Raw genomic sequence first — 14,013 nt, 5'->3', positions numbered from 1 at the left:
GACAAACAAAACCCTCCAAATCAATCAAGTGGCACTTCCTCATACAATACATACTTAAACTGCAGAACTCACTGCCATAAATTAAAGTTCACACATGTTGGGGGTCGGGGGGGGAAGGGGGGAAGAGGGAAAGGGAAATTCCTGAAAGAAAAATCCACAAAAATTATTAAATACAGAAATACCACTCCCAGTCAAAAAATACCTCAGTCATAAAACTGCAGAGATCAGGACAATCAATGTGGGAAATACTACTATGTGCTTGTCCCCTTCTTAAACTCTTTTTCCTGTTTCACAATCAATCATGGTCAGATATGAGATTTGGTGCTAAATGAACCCATGATCCGAGCTGGTACAGTTTTCTTAAGGTTTTATTAAGCTGTGCATATCAATTTAAGGTAAATTATCTAAGACTGTGCATGAAACCTTTCCTTCTGCACAGAAAGTTATGCTGGTGCAGCTTACTGTTCAGCAAGCCTTTTAAAGATATTATTATTAAAAAAAAAACACAATATGAAAATGAATCACAGTGATTGAAAAGACCTACTGTTCACAGCTTAATAGCATCCACAGAACTGTCACTTATCTGAAAAAGATTTTGCTTATTTCAAGTTCTGTGCCAATCTTTAACCTACACAACTTTACCCACCCCCAAGAAAATCCATAAAAGTGCTAAACGACCTCCCAAATATAAAATTAACAGGGAAAAATGATCTGCTTGTTTTGCTTTTCAATTGAAAGTATTTGTGATTTTTATATTAATATCACTGCATAACCGGAAGCTCAGCTGCATGAATGCTGGGCTGGCAGTACTAGTTGTGCATTTAGGTCCATATATATCCATATGTTTAAGCCTTTGCAAGATTAGACCCTAGGGAATAGAGTTGCTTTGGATGATTTCTGTATTTATGGAATTTTGTAGTTCTTGTCAGGCTCATTCATCAGTGAGAAGAATCAAACCCTGCTCTGTAGAACTGAAGGCCAAGGATGAAATTTATTCCCTTATTTCTTCAAAATCCAGTGAAAATCTTCTGCAGTTTGAATGGCTGGCTCTCAGAAATGCCAAAAGCCATCTTCCTCTACTGATATGATTTTTAGACCATACAATTATTTTTTAATTATGATTTCTCATTTATGTATTCTCTGACTAATTAGCCTTTTGGTCCATAATATACACTCTGCTATAGGTTAGAATGTTAAGTTTGCTGTTCTTAAAATCTAGGAAGGAATTTAGCAGATAACAACAGTGATTAAAAACTCTAATTCTAGGGGTGGAAAAAGAAAAGCTCTACTGTTCAATGACAAGTATGCTGTCCTAAACAAGAGAGTCTTCTCTTACCAAAATGAAAAGGCAACATTGACATCCTGAGATGGAAAGAGAAGGTAGAGGACACTTGCCTGCCTCAAGGAATATTCTCACTCAAATGTTTAAAGCTAAAAATTCTGCTAGGAAGCCTCACTCTTCTGTGATCCCTGCTGGAAACCTGATAATTAATTACATGGTTTCAGTAGCAAGTGGTGAGACCTGACCTCTTCCTCTAGCCAGTGACAACACAGAAGTGACCGTGTATTCACTGCATAGTTTTTTCATTCACATTTCTTCGCTTTTTTTTATTTGCCTAAAGTTGAGAACTCCTCAAGGCACACAGCCTGCACCAAAGGCACTCTGGACTTGACTGGCAATGAGGTCCTGCTGCTATTTGCAGTCAGCTGTAGGTCTGCAGACAAGGGGCAGTTAGTTGTCTGCAGAGGGTAGCGAGGACATACTTTCCCCTATTTTAGTTAACCATTCTTTGCCTTTTCTTGTTTTCCTACTTGACAGTTCTTAAATCTGATATTATTTAGCTCCTATGAAAGAAAGTATGTGGGTGTATGTTAAGAAAAGAATGATCTGCACAGCTCTGTCACTTAACATCCTATGGAAGTGAGGGTGGACGTGATCAAAAAGCGTTCACCGAATTAAGAGAGATAAGAGGGCTTGCATATCTTTAGCCTATTTTATCTTGCTAAACAATTTCACAGTTCAAAACAGTGGGATAATTATTTGCATTAAAATATGTTTAAGTCCTACTGACAGCACTAAGAAAATTCAAATGGAATGAATTGGCAGAAGTGTCAGAAAACATTTACTTTTAAAAGATTTAAAAGGCAAAGTTCATCTCTAACGTCGACATAACAGAAAAATTTCCAATATTCTTCTTGCCCAAGGATAAATATCTTTTCAAAACATCCAGCACAGGTTTTTAAAACAAATACTAGTAGATTAATTACAAGAGTACACTTTAAACCAACCAAAATTAATCTACTGATTTAAAGCAAGAAACCATAATCTGCATGCTTCGAGTGATAGCTGGCGTGCTTACAACCAGAGGTAGCTCTGTTCCAAGAAATTATTGCAAGAGCTTCCAAAGTAAAAGGCAATATAAACTTGAAACTGTGTTTTACAAATTACATTCTCCTCCTGACTCCTTTTAAAGAGAAGGTCCTAAAACTTGAATTGAATCTCTTTAACTACAGAAAAACAAATTATGTGACATAGGTGACAGAACAAAACCAGAAGCATTTTATGGAAACTTTTAGCAGTTAACTGCAAATGTGCATTGTTCTTGCCTTTTATCTGCTTTATAGTCCTATTTACATTTATTGTAAAGAGCTTCTTAGATACTCAGGGGAAAAAAGATTGTTCATGATACTTTTGGTTTTCAACCTATTTACTTCATTGTATGCAAGGTATACAGAGTCTTCTGTTCACACTGTTTCGCTTGCTCTCTATTCCTCAGCTCAGGTTGCTACCTTCTGCAAACCGAATATCCTGTCTGTTGGTGCAGACTATGTTGACATTAAAAAAGATAATCCACTGTTGACAATAAGTACGAGCTCTGGAGGTGATGAAACAAACAAGCAATGGTCTAATCTGGCAATGCTCGGCACTGCTTCAGAAACGGAAGCTATGATCTCATCAGGTGCTGAAGAGAGGGGATGCAGCGCTTTGCTGTTGTGCAGATGAACACTCACTTCTTTGAAACTCTAAATAATGACACTCATAGTATCTGAGTAGGTGATATCCTCTGTTCCATGGTCTTCACTGGCTTCAGTGACAAGATACATGCATGTGATGATTTATCCCTGATATGAAGTCAAAAAAAAAAAAAAAAAGATTCTCCCTGGCTAGTGAACACATTACTTTTACAGAGCACTCAAAAATGGCAAAAGCAGCAAATCAACCTGCTACCCTTAGCTTAGGAGATGAAAAAAAATTAATTGAAAATAAGGGCAATCGTGAAACATACTCTGATATGTTTACTTTTTCCTTGGTTGTGATAGAAATTTTGTTTTAATGTACTTTATAAATAATAGCAATTCATTAAAAATTTAAATACCCTTCTTCTGAAAACTGCCACTTGCAAAAGTCTGAGATGTCATCATCCTTGGACTTAAGGGATAGTGTGTCTTCATTAAGAATGTCGTTACTTTTTGCATGTATTTACATTTACTTTCATTACGATTCAGTTTGATTTACACATAAGGGGACAAACAAGTGAATGTCTTGCAAACATTTTTAAGTGCATGTCAAATCTTAATAAACTACACACTACTTTGCAATTAAATCTTCTCCAGAGATTTCAATACAACTCAACCTAAGCGGTAAAAATTACAAGGATTTCTTTTCTGTTTCTTCCCCAAAGAAAGACTGGGAATCAGGATCAGTTTCTGATTCTGGCCAGGCTACTACAGCTCTGTCAAGCACCAACCTAGGGACCAATGCTATTCCTTCAGCTGTCTTTCTGAACCTTACCGCCGGGGATAGTGAAGGACTGCCGCCACCTCCACGTTGCAGACTCACTTTCAGAAGACACCCTAGCAGCAGCCACAGTTGCGAAGGAATTCAAAGCAGCAGCCCCCCAACAACCACAGTTCAAAATAAATCAGTGTCCTTCACAGACCTGTGACCGGTACAAAGATGACGGTCGTACAGGCTTTAAACTATTGCTTCTGCCTTTCTTAAATTCAAAATTAGGGTGTACAGTGAAAAGTAGATGATTTAAAGAGAAATATTCTAAGGTTCATAAATGATTCTCCAGTAGATTTTTGGTTCTGCGAGGAAAATCAGTCACTCCTACTTAAAATGATAATTCAAGTTATTAGTCTTCCTGTTGCCATCAAATCAATATCCAAATTTAGACGTAAAAATATTTTTATCCTTGTAAAATGCAATAGAAGTATTTTAAGTTTTCAGCTAAAATTGTAGCAAAAAAAGGCAGAATGTGACATTCATTATTAATAATTTGCAGTAGCTGACTGGATGCTGGACTGATGGTCAAAAAACCTCAAATTAATTTGTATTCATGGACACAAAACTTGAAAGTAATATCAGAAAATCTCAACAGTTCCAGAGACCGCAGAAGTAACTTAAGTTTTAGTTAGTAGTAATAATAATAAATGATAATATCTTCCCAGTTTCACAGTGAAAGTCTCTGTGTTGTGTGATGATAATAAAGGCAGGCTGGATGAAGTGTGAATACCACCTCGCTATCTGAGAAATCAGATGCACAATATAAGATAGCAAACATTTAATTTGGTGTTACTATGATGATGTAATATTTTATGTAACACTGCACTTAATTCATAAGCAGCATTGTTCAAAAGACTTTCTCAAGTAACTGTATTTTTGGGATGTAATTCATTATTTTACAGCGTAAGCTGTGGAAAAATCCAACCCTCTATAAATGGCAAATTATATGTGAAAAAGGTGAACTTTTCCCATATATTTCAAAGTTGCATCTGTTCTTAAAAATATTGAGATAGAAAGGCCTAGAAACAAATGCAGAGATACCTTCTTTTAATTTTTTTTCTGAATACAACTTTTATTTATTAACTTCAGATGATTTGTGACCAGGTACAGGATTTCCTATGGCTCCCGATCTCCGTATTTCTACTGTTAATTGATGGGGGCCTAAGTAGATCCCTGAGCTCCTTTCCTGGGACATAAATTTAATTATTTACTTATCATTGGTATAAGCTGTTGTGGTTCAGTGAGTTTAGAACAAGGGGAGAAGGAAATATGTTGTTACACTTTGATTAAACAGAGCAGTGTTCTACTAGAGCAAAAACCTTACTTGACTTTATGCTTGATCATAAGGAATTCTTTCGTCTAAAGCAAGCACCACCCCAAACACAAACAGTGTATTTTAAGCAAGAACTCCTGAGCCTCACAGAAAAGCTGTACCTTACAGAAAACACTCCAGGTTTAAGCTCCACTTTTTTTCAGTAAACTCAGAGTATTTATTAATGAATTCAAATAAAGGAATTAAAGAAAGTCATGGTACAATTTTGCAATTTTACAGTTTCAGTATATATTATAATTTGAGAAGTTGAAAGGTTTTAGGGTTTGTTGGTATGCTTTTCTTTTTTTTTTCCTTTTCTTCTCCCAAATTGTCCTATACTTGCTTGCACTATGATCCCAGTTCTAGTCTTTGTATTTTTGAATATGGTTAACATAATGACTGGTTATTTCTGAAAGCACTACAGGACTAACTGATCTATCAAGAGCAAACTTAATGCTTTCAGAGAATAAGAACAAAGTAACATGTAACACTGAAGGTTTTTTTTGATCTCACCTATGAAACGCTCGAAACCTTTACTTCAACATCAACTATCAGAACACCAGGGACTCAGTTTGCCGATTTAATGAAATGCAGACATGCTTACACTACAACTGTACGCAAACAGGTATTTCATACAGAAGGAAAGGTATTCCTGGGAATCAGCAGAATCTGGTCTTAACATGAAAAAGCTTCAACTTCAATATCTGCTATTAATTAATAGTGTACAGCAGGAAAACAACTGCCATCACAGCTATCACAACAAAAATTTCATGTTTCCTGACTGCTACTTTTTCCTAACATCCACTACTGCTCAGGATCAGTTCTCCTGACAATTTTAACCTTTGTAAGAAGACTAAGGAGCTCCCAACAACTGTAATAGTGAATGTGTTTTCAGCTGTCCTTCTCTAATAGCCTTCTTCATTAGTTCTTCAGGTGTTAAGAATTCAGGGTAGTAATAATGTTGTTGGACCTACACAATTTAATAATTACCTGGCCCTTCTGCTTTTTTGTGTTTGTTTAAATAGGCAAAGATGTGTTTGTGTAAATATGAAAAACTACCAGCACGCATGTCAGATCACAAACCCCCACAAATTACTTACTTAATTTTTAAAAGTCTAATTGATTTTAAAAAGTTAATGTTGACTCATACCATAGTAATGTTAAGTATTGTTGTCACAGGTAGTTATAAAAACTTGCGTTCATTCTACCCAAAATGGTAAACAAAGCCCTAGAGTAAAAATCTAGATAGAAAGAAAAATCAAATGAAGCCATTTGAGTCACAATGTTCACTGCATTCTCTCTTTTATTTTATGGCATTTTCATGTAAAACATTGCATGGAAAGATGGAAATATTGTGAATTATTTGAAAATTAAAAAATGTAAGATGATGCCATTTTGTAACTCCTTTGGGCTACATCAAGTACATTTTAAAGGGACACTTAAAACAATTTGCGGACAAATTGGATACTAAAGGCACAGGATTAACTTCACAACCCAAGCAAATTTAACCATATATGAACCATACTTATCATGTTTTTAATATTGTATTTAAGTACTTATCCAGGACAACGATTTTCTACAGCCCAGCAATACATTTCACTTGAGCAAGATTTTCAGTTGCTTCAAACAATGAGACACACACTGCGAAAACCAGAGATCACCAGGCATAAACGAGAGTCTGAATTGGAATACCAACTCTCATAAAAAATTTGAAAAGAGATACATGTAACTTCAAATTCTGAGCAAAAGTATTTTTGTTTCTTTCTTATGTTTTTATATTATGAATACAAAGTCCTAATTTTTAAGAAGAAAACGTGAAGGAAAATTGACATCATCAAATTGAACTCAGACTGTAATATCTCAAAATGTAAAGTAAATCACAGACCTGATCAATCTAAAGTACTGTCAATGCCCACATTAACATTTCATTCTTAAGAGCTAAATTAAAGAGCTTGCCTTACTAATAAAATAGCTGTAAAAATTATATTTAAAACTCACACACTAAAATCAGCACAAGAGGCTACATCCACACAATTCACTATTATATATGAGGGTTCAAGTTTTGCCTCTCTAAAACATTCTCTGCAAAGGAAAACAAATCTTGTGAAAACTCTCCCCGTTCCCTAAAACCTGGGTGAAGTGTTTACATGTTCTCTCTCAAGCAGGTGATTCACATTATTCACTGGTTACTGGTTCATATGGCCAAACTCTTGCCTATACCGCCCGCTGGCAGGTAACCACTCCATGCTTCTTTCCTACACACCACTCATCAGATGAGCTTGATCCAAGACGCATGTTATGCAAAGCAACTTAATTGGGCTACATCTTTTGAGAAGACAAAGGGTGAAGGAATTACATACTGAGTAGCTTTGTGGTGCCCACAAAATTCAAATACTTCAGTAGAGACAACTGAACTTGAGTAAACACACCCTTACATAATACACCATGTTTTTCCACAGTTACCAGCATAATATGGCCTTAGTATGTTCCCTCTGATGCACAAAGGACAAAACAAATCCCCATCAATGAAGGATTAAGATGGAGCAGGTCAATTCCTGTTGACTTTAGCAAGTATCAATCAACACTTTGCCAAAAATAATAAAAAAATCCTTTTTGGTAGAGCACGCATGTTTCAATTTCAGTGTTAAAGCTCTTCTGCTGTTTCTACGGTGGACTACGGAGCTAAGATAATGACTAAACTGGTCAGATAAAAATTTATCTTGATTCCTTTCACAACATCAAGAAAGAAAATACAGTGAACACTTGCCTTATTTATATTTAATAACTTTGTAAAAACTCTAGCCTTATGATTTATAGAACTGGACCCCATCAGTCCCCCAGGAAATATTTTGTAAAAATTGTACGGTCTTTCATAAAAGTAATGAAAGACAACATAAAAGTTATAAAAGAAATCAAGAAAGTTTTGTTTTACATCAAATACCTGAATCATCAAGGTAGCATAACTAAACCCAACTAAACAATAATTTTTAAAAAGTAAGTAAAACTACTGTGGGGGGCACTCCACAGGCTCCTAAAGTAACGTTAGAAGGCTGTAAAGAGAAAACTATTTGTCTTAAATTCACTACTAAATAAAGTGTTCTGCTTACATTTTGTAGAGAGCTATGTAATGAAAAAACAGACAAACAAAATCCCTAAATAACTATCAGAGTCTGAAAGTGAAACCCCCATCTTTATTCAAAGTTCTCAGAATTTCAGCCATAAATTGCAATTAAGAGTATGATTTCACCCATAGGAAATCAGTATTTTCACATCCACTTATTTTAATTAGCAAGTAAAGGTCTATTAGTTAATTTGTATGCAGTTTGAGAATGTCTGCCCAAGCACATCCCTATGTCACAAATACCTTTAAATTAGCGCCCCATGAGTGTTGGTTCTATTGTGCCCTCAGTGAAGTTTTTGCATTTCATCGGGGATCTCTCTTTAAAGACTCATGATTAGGTGCAGTCCTTTTCCCACATTTGGCATGCAATGTATCTGAAGTGCATCTTCAGCTAACACACACTGACTTTTATTACACACATTACATGGCTAATGTCATCCAAAAAATAACACATCTGTAATTCACATTGCAAGACTAAGGGTCTTAAACAGCTCATCACCATCCATATTGTTAAAAGCCCTAAAACTGCCTCTTCCCTCATTCAGAGAAAGAAGAGTAACCTTTTTCACGTGTTAGAATGTGCCAAAATTTACCCCAGAGTTGCTTAAGTCACCATTTTTTCCTTTACAGCTGTCTTTAAGTAAGGATGATTAGAACTTGAATGTCTCCCGTTAAATACTGTGTTAGTTTCTTGAGCTCAGAAGGCCTCATTCCATATATCAGCTATTAATTACGGAATTAGTAATGCTTAGCAAAGGATGCACAGCTGATTACTATCCAAGTATTTATTTTTATATTTGTCCTTATCCAAAAATACTAAATGGGTCAAAAGTTATTTCAGCTGGAAACCTAATTTTACTTTATCATTGACTTAAACTGGAGTAGAAACAAGCCCTGAAGCACAATAACACTTTTTTTTTTTCAATCTGTCTTGCTCAAAAATCTTCCTAGAGACAAGTAACATACTAAACCTAGAAAAATTAAAAAAACACAAGCCAAACAAAAAAAATCTAGGCATACTTTACATTTTACAAATATTAAACCTATGAACTGAGCTGAGAAGAAAGCAAGAGGGAAAATATGAAAGTGACACAGAAATATATTTACTTCTAAACCAGCACTAGATTTCTTTTTTAAACTTGTTACAACTTTAAATTTTTTTTTAATTAGGACTAGTAATTGACACTATTACAAATAACATGATGGTATTTTCAGAAAACCTACTTAATTAAAAAGTACTTATTAATATTTTTATTTTAAACCAAAATGGCATTTGAATAGAGATTTCAAATGAATTATTAATTGTTTTAATGTCCACTGGGTCCTATTCTTTCCCCCTCCAAGAAGGCTAAATTTTCTCCTGTATAAAATATCAAACAGTGAGTCAAATTTGTCCATATATAGTCAACTTCTGTGAAAAAGGAGAAAATTTGCAAATAATAAAAATAAAAAATATCTCTAGCCCTATGGAAAGTCCAGATTAGCTCTCTTTTATCCCAGAAACTCAAAAGAAACAGATGTACTATAGAGAACTGCAAAGTATATATGCCACCATTTATTTTACTCAAACATCCAATGGTCGAAATTCAAGCAAAAAAAAAAAGTCCACATAAAATGAGCAACAAATGCCTCAGAGCTTTAATACCTGCATAAGACAAATACTTCATGTCAAGCTCACATTCCACTTTTAAAAAGAGTTTCTCATTTTCACTAAGTTGCATCCACCAATTGAGCAATTATGCAATATGTGGGTGTACCTTGCAGTCGTTTTCTGTACATCTGCATTCTGTGTTAAATTCTAGCTGTACAAGATGTCTGATAATTTTTCTTTATCTTGAACCTTCAAAGTGGTAGGTTTACCAGAGGCAAAACCACACATCAGAGAATATGAGTCACATAATAAAGAAAGGACTCTTCCCCTTCTCCCCCTTCCCCCCTGAAGCTATAATAACCTAAAGACACTCTCTTGTAAATGCCTTCTCTGGTAACATTGATAGCATGTACAACTCACAATCATTTAGCCAATGAATGAAGATTTTTTTAAGTCCTTACTGTATCCATAACAAATTGCTTTCAGTATCATTTTAAGGCAAATTAAAAACTGTGATACTGCAAAAATAAAATTCAGAATGTCTGTGCACTTGCTTTCATATAATGCATAAATATGAAACATTCTATGCATGTTCCTATAAATAATAGCATAAAAAGATGAAAATAATTTAACATAAGATGCCTATGCAAGTCAATCTGAAAAGTACCTCTCATTTGTCTACAAAAGAGTAGCCTCCATATAGAAATCCTTATTTTCAAACGATTCCATATCTAAAGAAGGCAACATTTACATAGAAGCAAACTACTGCTCACGCCAACTACAATACACAAGGAAGCAAACCACCACCTTACTTGACCACTGCTTACACGACCTTCCCCTCTGAAGTGCAGTAAGTTTGGGAAACAACACTGAGGCCACTCCAGCCTTTTATTTCCTTTTACATCCTTTCCTGTAGGTAGACAGTAACTCCTCAGGCTAACATCCTGCACCTAATTCCACGTAGGAAATCAGCTTTCAACAAAGTCTTATTTGATGTGTCAATATGTATGATTGCATCAGAAAATCTGAAGAGAACTAGATGCAGAAACAGCAGCATTTACAAACAGCAGCAAATAAATCCATAACAACAAAACCCTGCACCACTAAAACAGGTGCAACCACCACAGTCTTGTAAGAAAGCTAACCAGAGGTGATGCTGGCATAAGGTCTTCCCATGACCATCAAAAAGTAAAAAACTCCAATGTTACAGCACATCAAAGTGAAGCAACACGTACCCCCTTGAAGCAGAATAAATGAGTTGTTTGTATTCTTACCTGTGTATAGTCAAAGTCAGAAAGAGGAGCTATACTCTTGATGTAGTCCATTCGAAATTGGTTTTCTGGGTTGGCCAATGGAACTGGGGGTATTAAAGTGCTCATTGCTGAAACTATAGTCTAGAATTGGATAAAACAAAAAAACAAACACATTAATCTGGATAAACGCGGGATACAGGATCAATAGAAGATAATCCAATCTGATCAGCAAAATGGGATTTCTCTCATCACAATCTTGGAGAGCACAATCCTTCTCATTTCCAGCAAAACCAAGCATTTAAGAACAGTATAAAGTGTGTTCTTACCACAATCGCATCTTTAACATTTTTCCGAATATCCAGTATTTTCTGTTTCTTTTCTCTGCATTAAAACAGAAATATTAACACTTTGATTTTTTCTTCCAAAGCAGTTCAGTCAGTTGCATTTAATTTTTTTTCACTGATCGCTTGTTTATCTGCTCTTCAGTCATTAAAACATACTAACAGAAAAAAAAAGCAAGAAAAATATTTTTTCCCCTTATCCCTTTTCTTGCACAATATGAAGAGCAATGCACATTCATCCCTGAGATATTTTTTAAAATCAGACAATCATGGACACATCTGCAAAGCCTCCCCTGATGGAACTGGAAGTCATTCTTTCATTTCTACAACATGCTGTAAACATGCTTGAAATTACCAACACACAGCTGAAGACAAACAGATATCTAAAACTAATGCTATGGATTAATAATGCTTTCTGGCAAAGAGTTCTTCAGGGGGAAAACGATGTAGCCTCATAAAACAGGATGATTTCTAACAAATATGCAAAATTAGTTTCAGTTTTACGCTAACCCCAACACCGGAAAAACAGCACACACTGTCATCCTTAATATGACTTGTCATGTATTTTTATATTACAGACAGATGCAATATTTGGTTATTTGCTTCTATGTAAAAAGTAGTCGCCATGTTGTTGCTACACAGGGGCCTGTCAAGCGCTGCAGTAGCAACAGTGTAAAAATACAGTAAAGGGGCCAGAAGGAGAAAATGCAAACATACAATAGCAACAATTTCCTTATTCTCACTCGCCTCCCTCCCTCAAAACGCAGTGTCAAGCCACCAAAACACAGGGGATGAGAGGAGAAATTTCCTAGCCTACTGTGTGTTAACCTTTTTCCAACATTTAAGGAAAAATAAGTCACAAAGTGTCAATAATTCTTACTCTGAATTAAATCCATTGACATGTAGGATTCGCATTTGTTTCACAATAGTGCTTTTTCCTGACTCACCAGCCCCTAAAAGAGAAAGAAGGGAGAACATTGTGATACACGGTTCAGGCTGGGGGGGTCGGAGTGGTTTTTTTTTTTTTTTTTGGACGCTACAGCATCTCCCACCTCGGCAGCATTTCTGTATGTGTGCATCCATGTGGCTCAGGCGCTGAGCTCGATCTGCGGACGCCTCGCTCACTGCTCAGTACAACAGCCTACGTTTTTCATACCTAAGGCGCACGCCGCATCTCCCCTCGCCGCTCGCCCTGCCGCCCCGGCGGGCTGGGGCAGATGCCCCCTCCTCGCCCTCCTCTCCCCCGTCCCCCACCTCTGCCCCTTCCTTCTTACCCAGGAGCAGCAAGCGGTGTGTCGCTTTATAAGCCAGCCTCTCTTTCTGCAACTGCTTCTCTATTTTTTTGTTGGCTTCTCGCTGCGCTTTCTCATCGATACGCTGATCCTCCGTTTTGCTGTTGCCCAAACACCCCATAGCCGCTGCTTAGGGTGGATGTCAAATCGCTGCCTTCACAGATTTAGTATTTACAAGGGGGAGAGGGACGGGGAGGAGGGAGGCAGAAGACAAGTCTTTATATCCGTGTGTGTCCCTGCGACGGTCTCTCTCCTCTTCTTCCCCCCCGGCTCGCTCACATAAAATGGTCTCTGGCCGCTTTCCGATCGCAGCGGAGTTGGCTGGTTCGCTCCCCACCAGAGATGCGGAGAGCAGCCGGCAGAGGTGTCCCTGCCCCGGCGGGGAGGGGGTGGGGGGAGAAATCTGTGCAAAAATGCCTAACATGCAACGAGAGGGAGAGAAAAGGGCTCCTCCTGGAAACCAGCCGGGTGCCGCTCTCCGCTCTCCCTCCCCACAGCGCACACAATCCCTATATTTCTCTGTAAAGGTCTATTTTTGTCTTCCTAACTCAGCACTGCCTCTTTCTGCGAGACCAGGAAACAGCCCCGCTACCAGCCCTTACGCGCAGGGAAGCCGAAGGAGAAAGGTAAAAGCCGGACGGATCTACCTGGATCCTGCGGGGCCGGGGCCGGGCGGCTCCGCGGGGCCCGCGCCCCCCGCCCCGGGCCGCCCTGGCCGCCCCTCACGGCCCCTCACGGCCCCCGCGCCCCGCCAGCGCTGCCGCCGCCAAAACCTGCATCTGGCCTCGCCTCCGCGGGACCCGCGGCCTCCGGCCCCCCCCGCCCGCGGCCTGGCGGAGGGGAAGGGGCTGCGGGGCGCTGCGCCCGCGGAGCTAGGGGGGGGCCTTTCCCGATCTTTCCCCGCGTTCCTCGGCGGTGCTGGAAGAGCCCGGCCGCTACCAGAGCAAGGGCTGGCACTCCTGGGTCTGAAATCCCAGGCTGGCATGGCCCAGGTGGTGGCTGCCATCGTGACTGACCTGGGGGAGCAGCGCCGGGAGCCTGCCCGTGCCAGCGGGGTGGGGTGTGCGGGGGGGGGGGCTGCCCGCGTGTACCCCGACATAGGGGTACAAAACGCACAGGCACAAACACCCCGCCTCGCCTTCTTAACAAACAAAATGTCCCTGTCCACAACTTGTCACAGCACCGCTGGTTTTTTTCCACTGAATATTCCAAACCGTATCAGCTGAACCAGAAAATGAAGCTGTCCAAGCAGCTCATGATAATGTTTAATCCGAACGTGATAACATGCATGCTAATATCACCACAACAACAAA

The 14,013-nt window shown here is 38.4% G+C and overlaps 1 protein-coding gene across 2 annotated transcripts in view; it reads right to left on the bottom strand.

Moving 5' to 3' along the window:
- GNAL (G protein subunit alpha L) overlaps window positions 1-14,013 on the bottom strand; it is a 193,655-nt gene that overhangs the window by 109,415 nt on the left and 70,227 nt on the right. Inside the window, exons 1-4 of one of the 2 annotated variants that reach the window (XM_050326183.1) lie at window positions 12,683-13,286; window positions 12,289-12,361; window positions 11,394-11,448; window positions 11,089-11,208 (exon numbers count right to left, since the gene is read on the bottom strand). In XM_050326183.1, the coding sequence (XP_050182140.1) occupies window positions 11,089-11,208; window positions 11,394-11,448; window positions 12,289-12,361; window positions 12,683-12,821 (387 nt within the window). In that variant the 5' untranslated portion in view covers window positions 12,822-13,286. Of the gene's footprint in view, window positions 1-11,088; window positions 11,209-11,393; window positions 11,449-12,288; window positions 12,362-12,682; window positions 13,287-14,013 lie in introns of those variants that run through there. The other variant, XM_050326172.1, reaches the window with a different exon arrangement.

Source organism: Myiozetetes cayanensis, unplaced genomic scaffold, assembly GCF_022539395.1.
Source record: "Myiozetetes cayanensis isolate MyiCay16 unplaced genomic scaffold, myiCay2020 scf1, whole genome shotgun sequence".
Classification (NCBI taxonomy): Eukaryota; Metazoa; Chordata; class Aves; order Passeriformes; family Tyrannidae; genus Myiozetetes; species Myiozetetes cayanensis.
The sequence above is the reverse complement of the archived record's forward strand: the minus strand, read 5'-3'. Positions and strand labels throughout refer to the sequence as shown.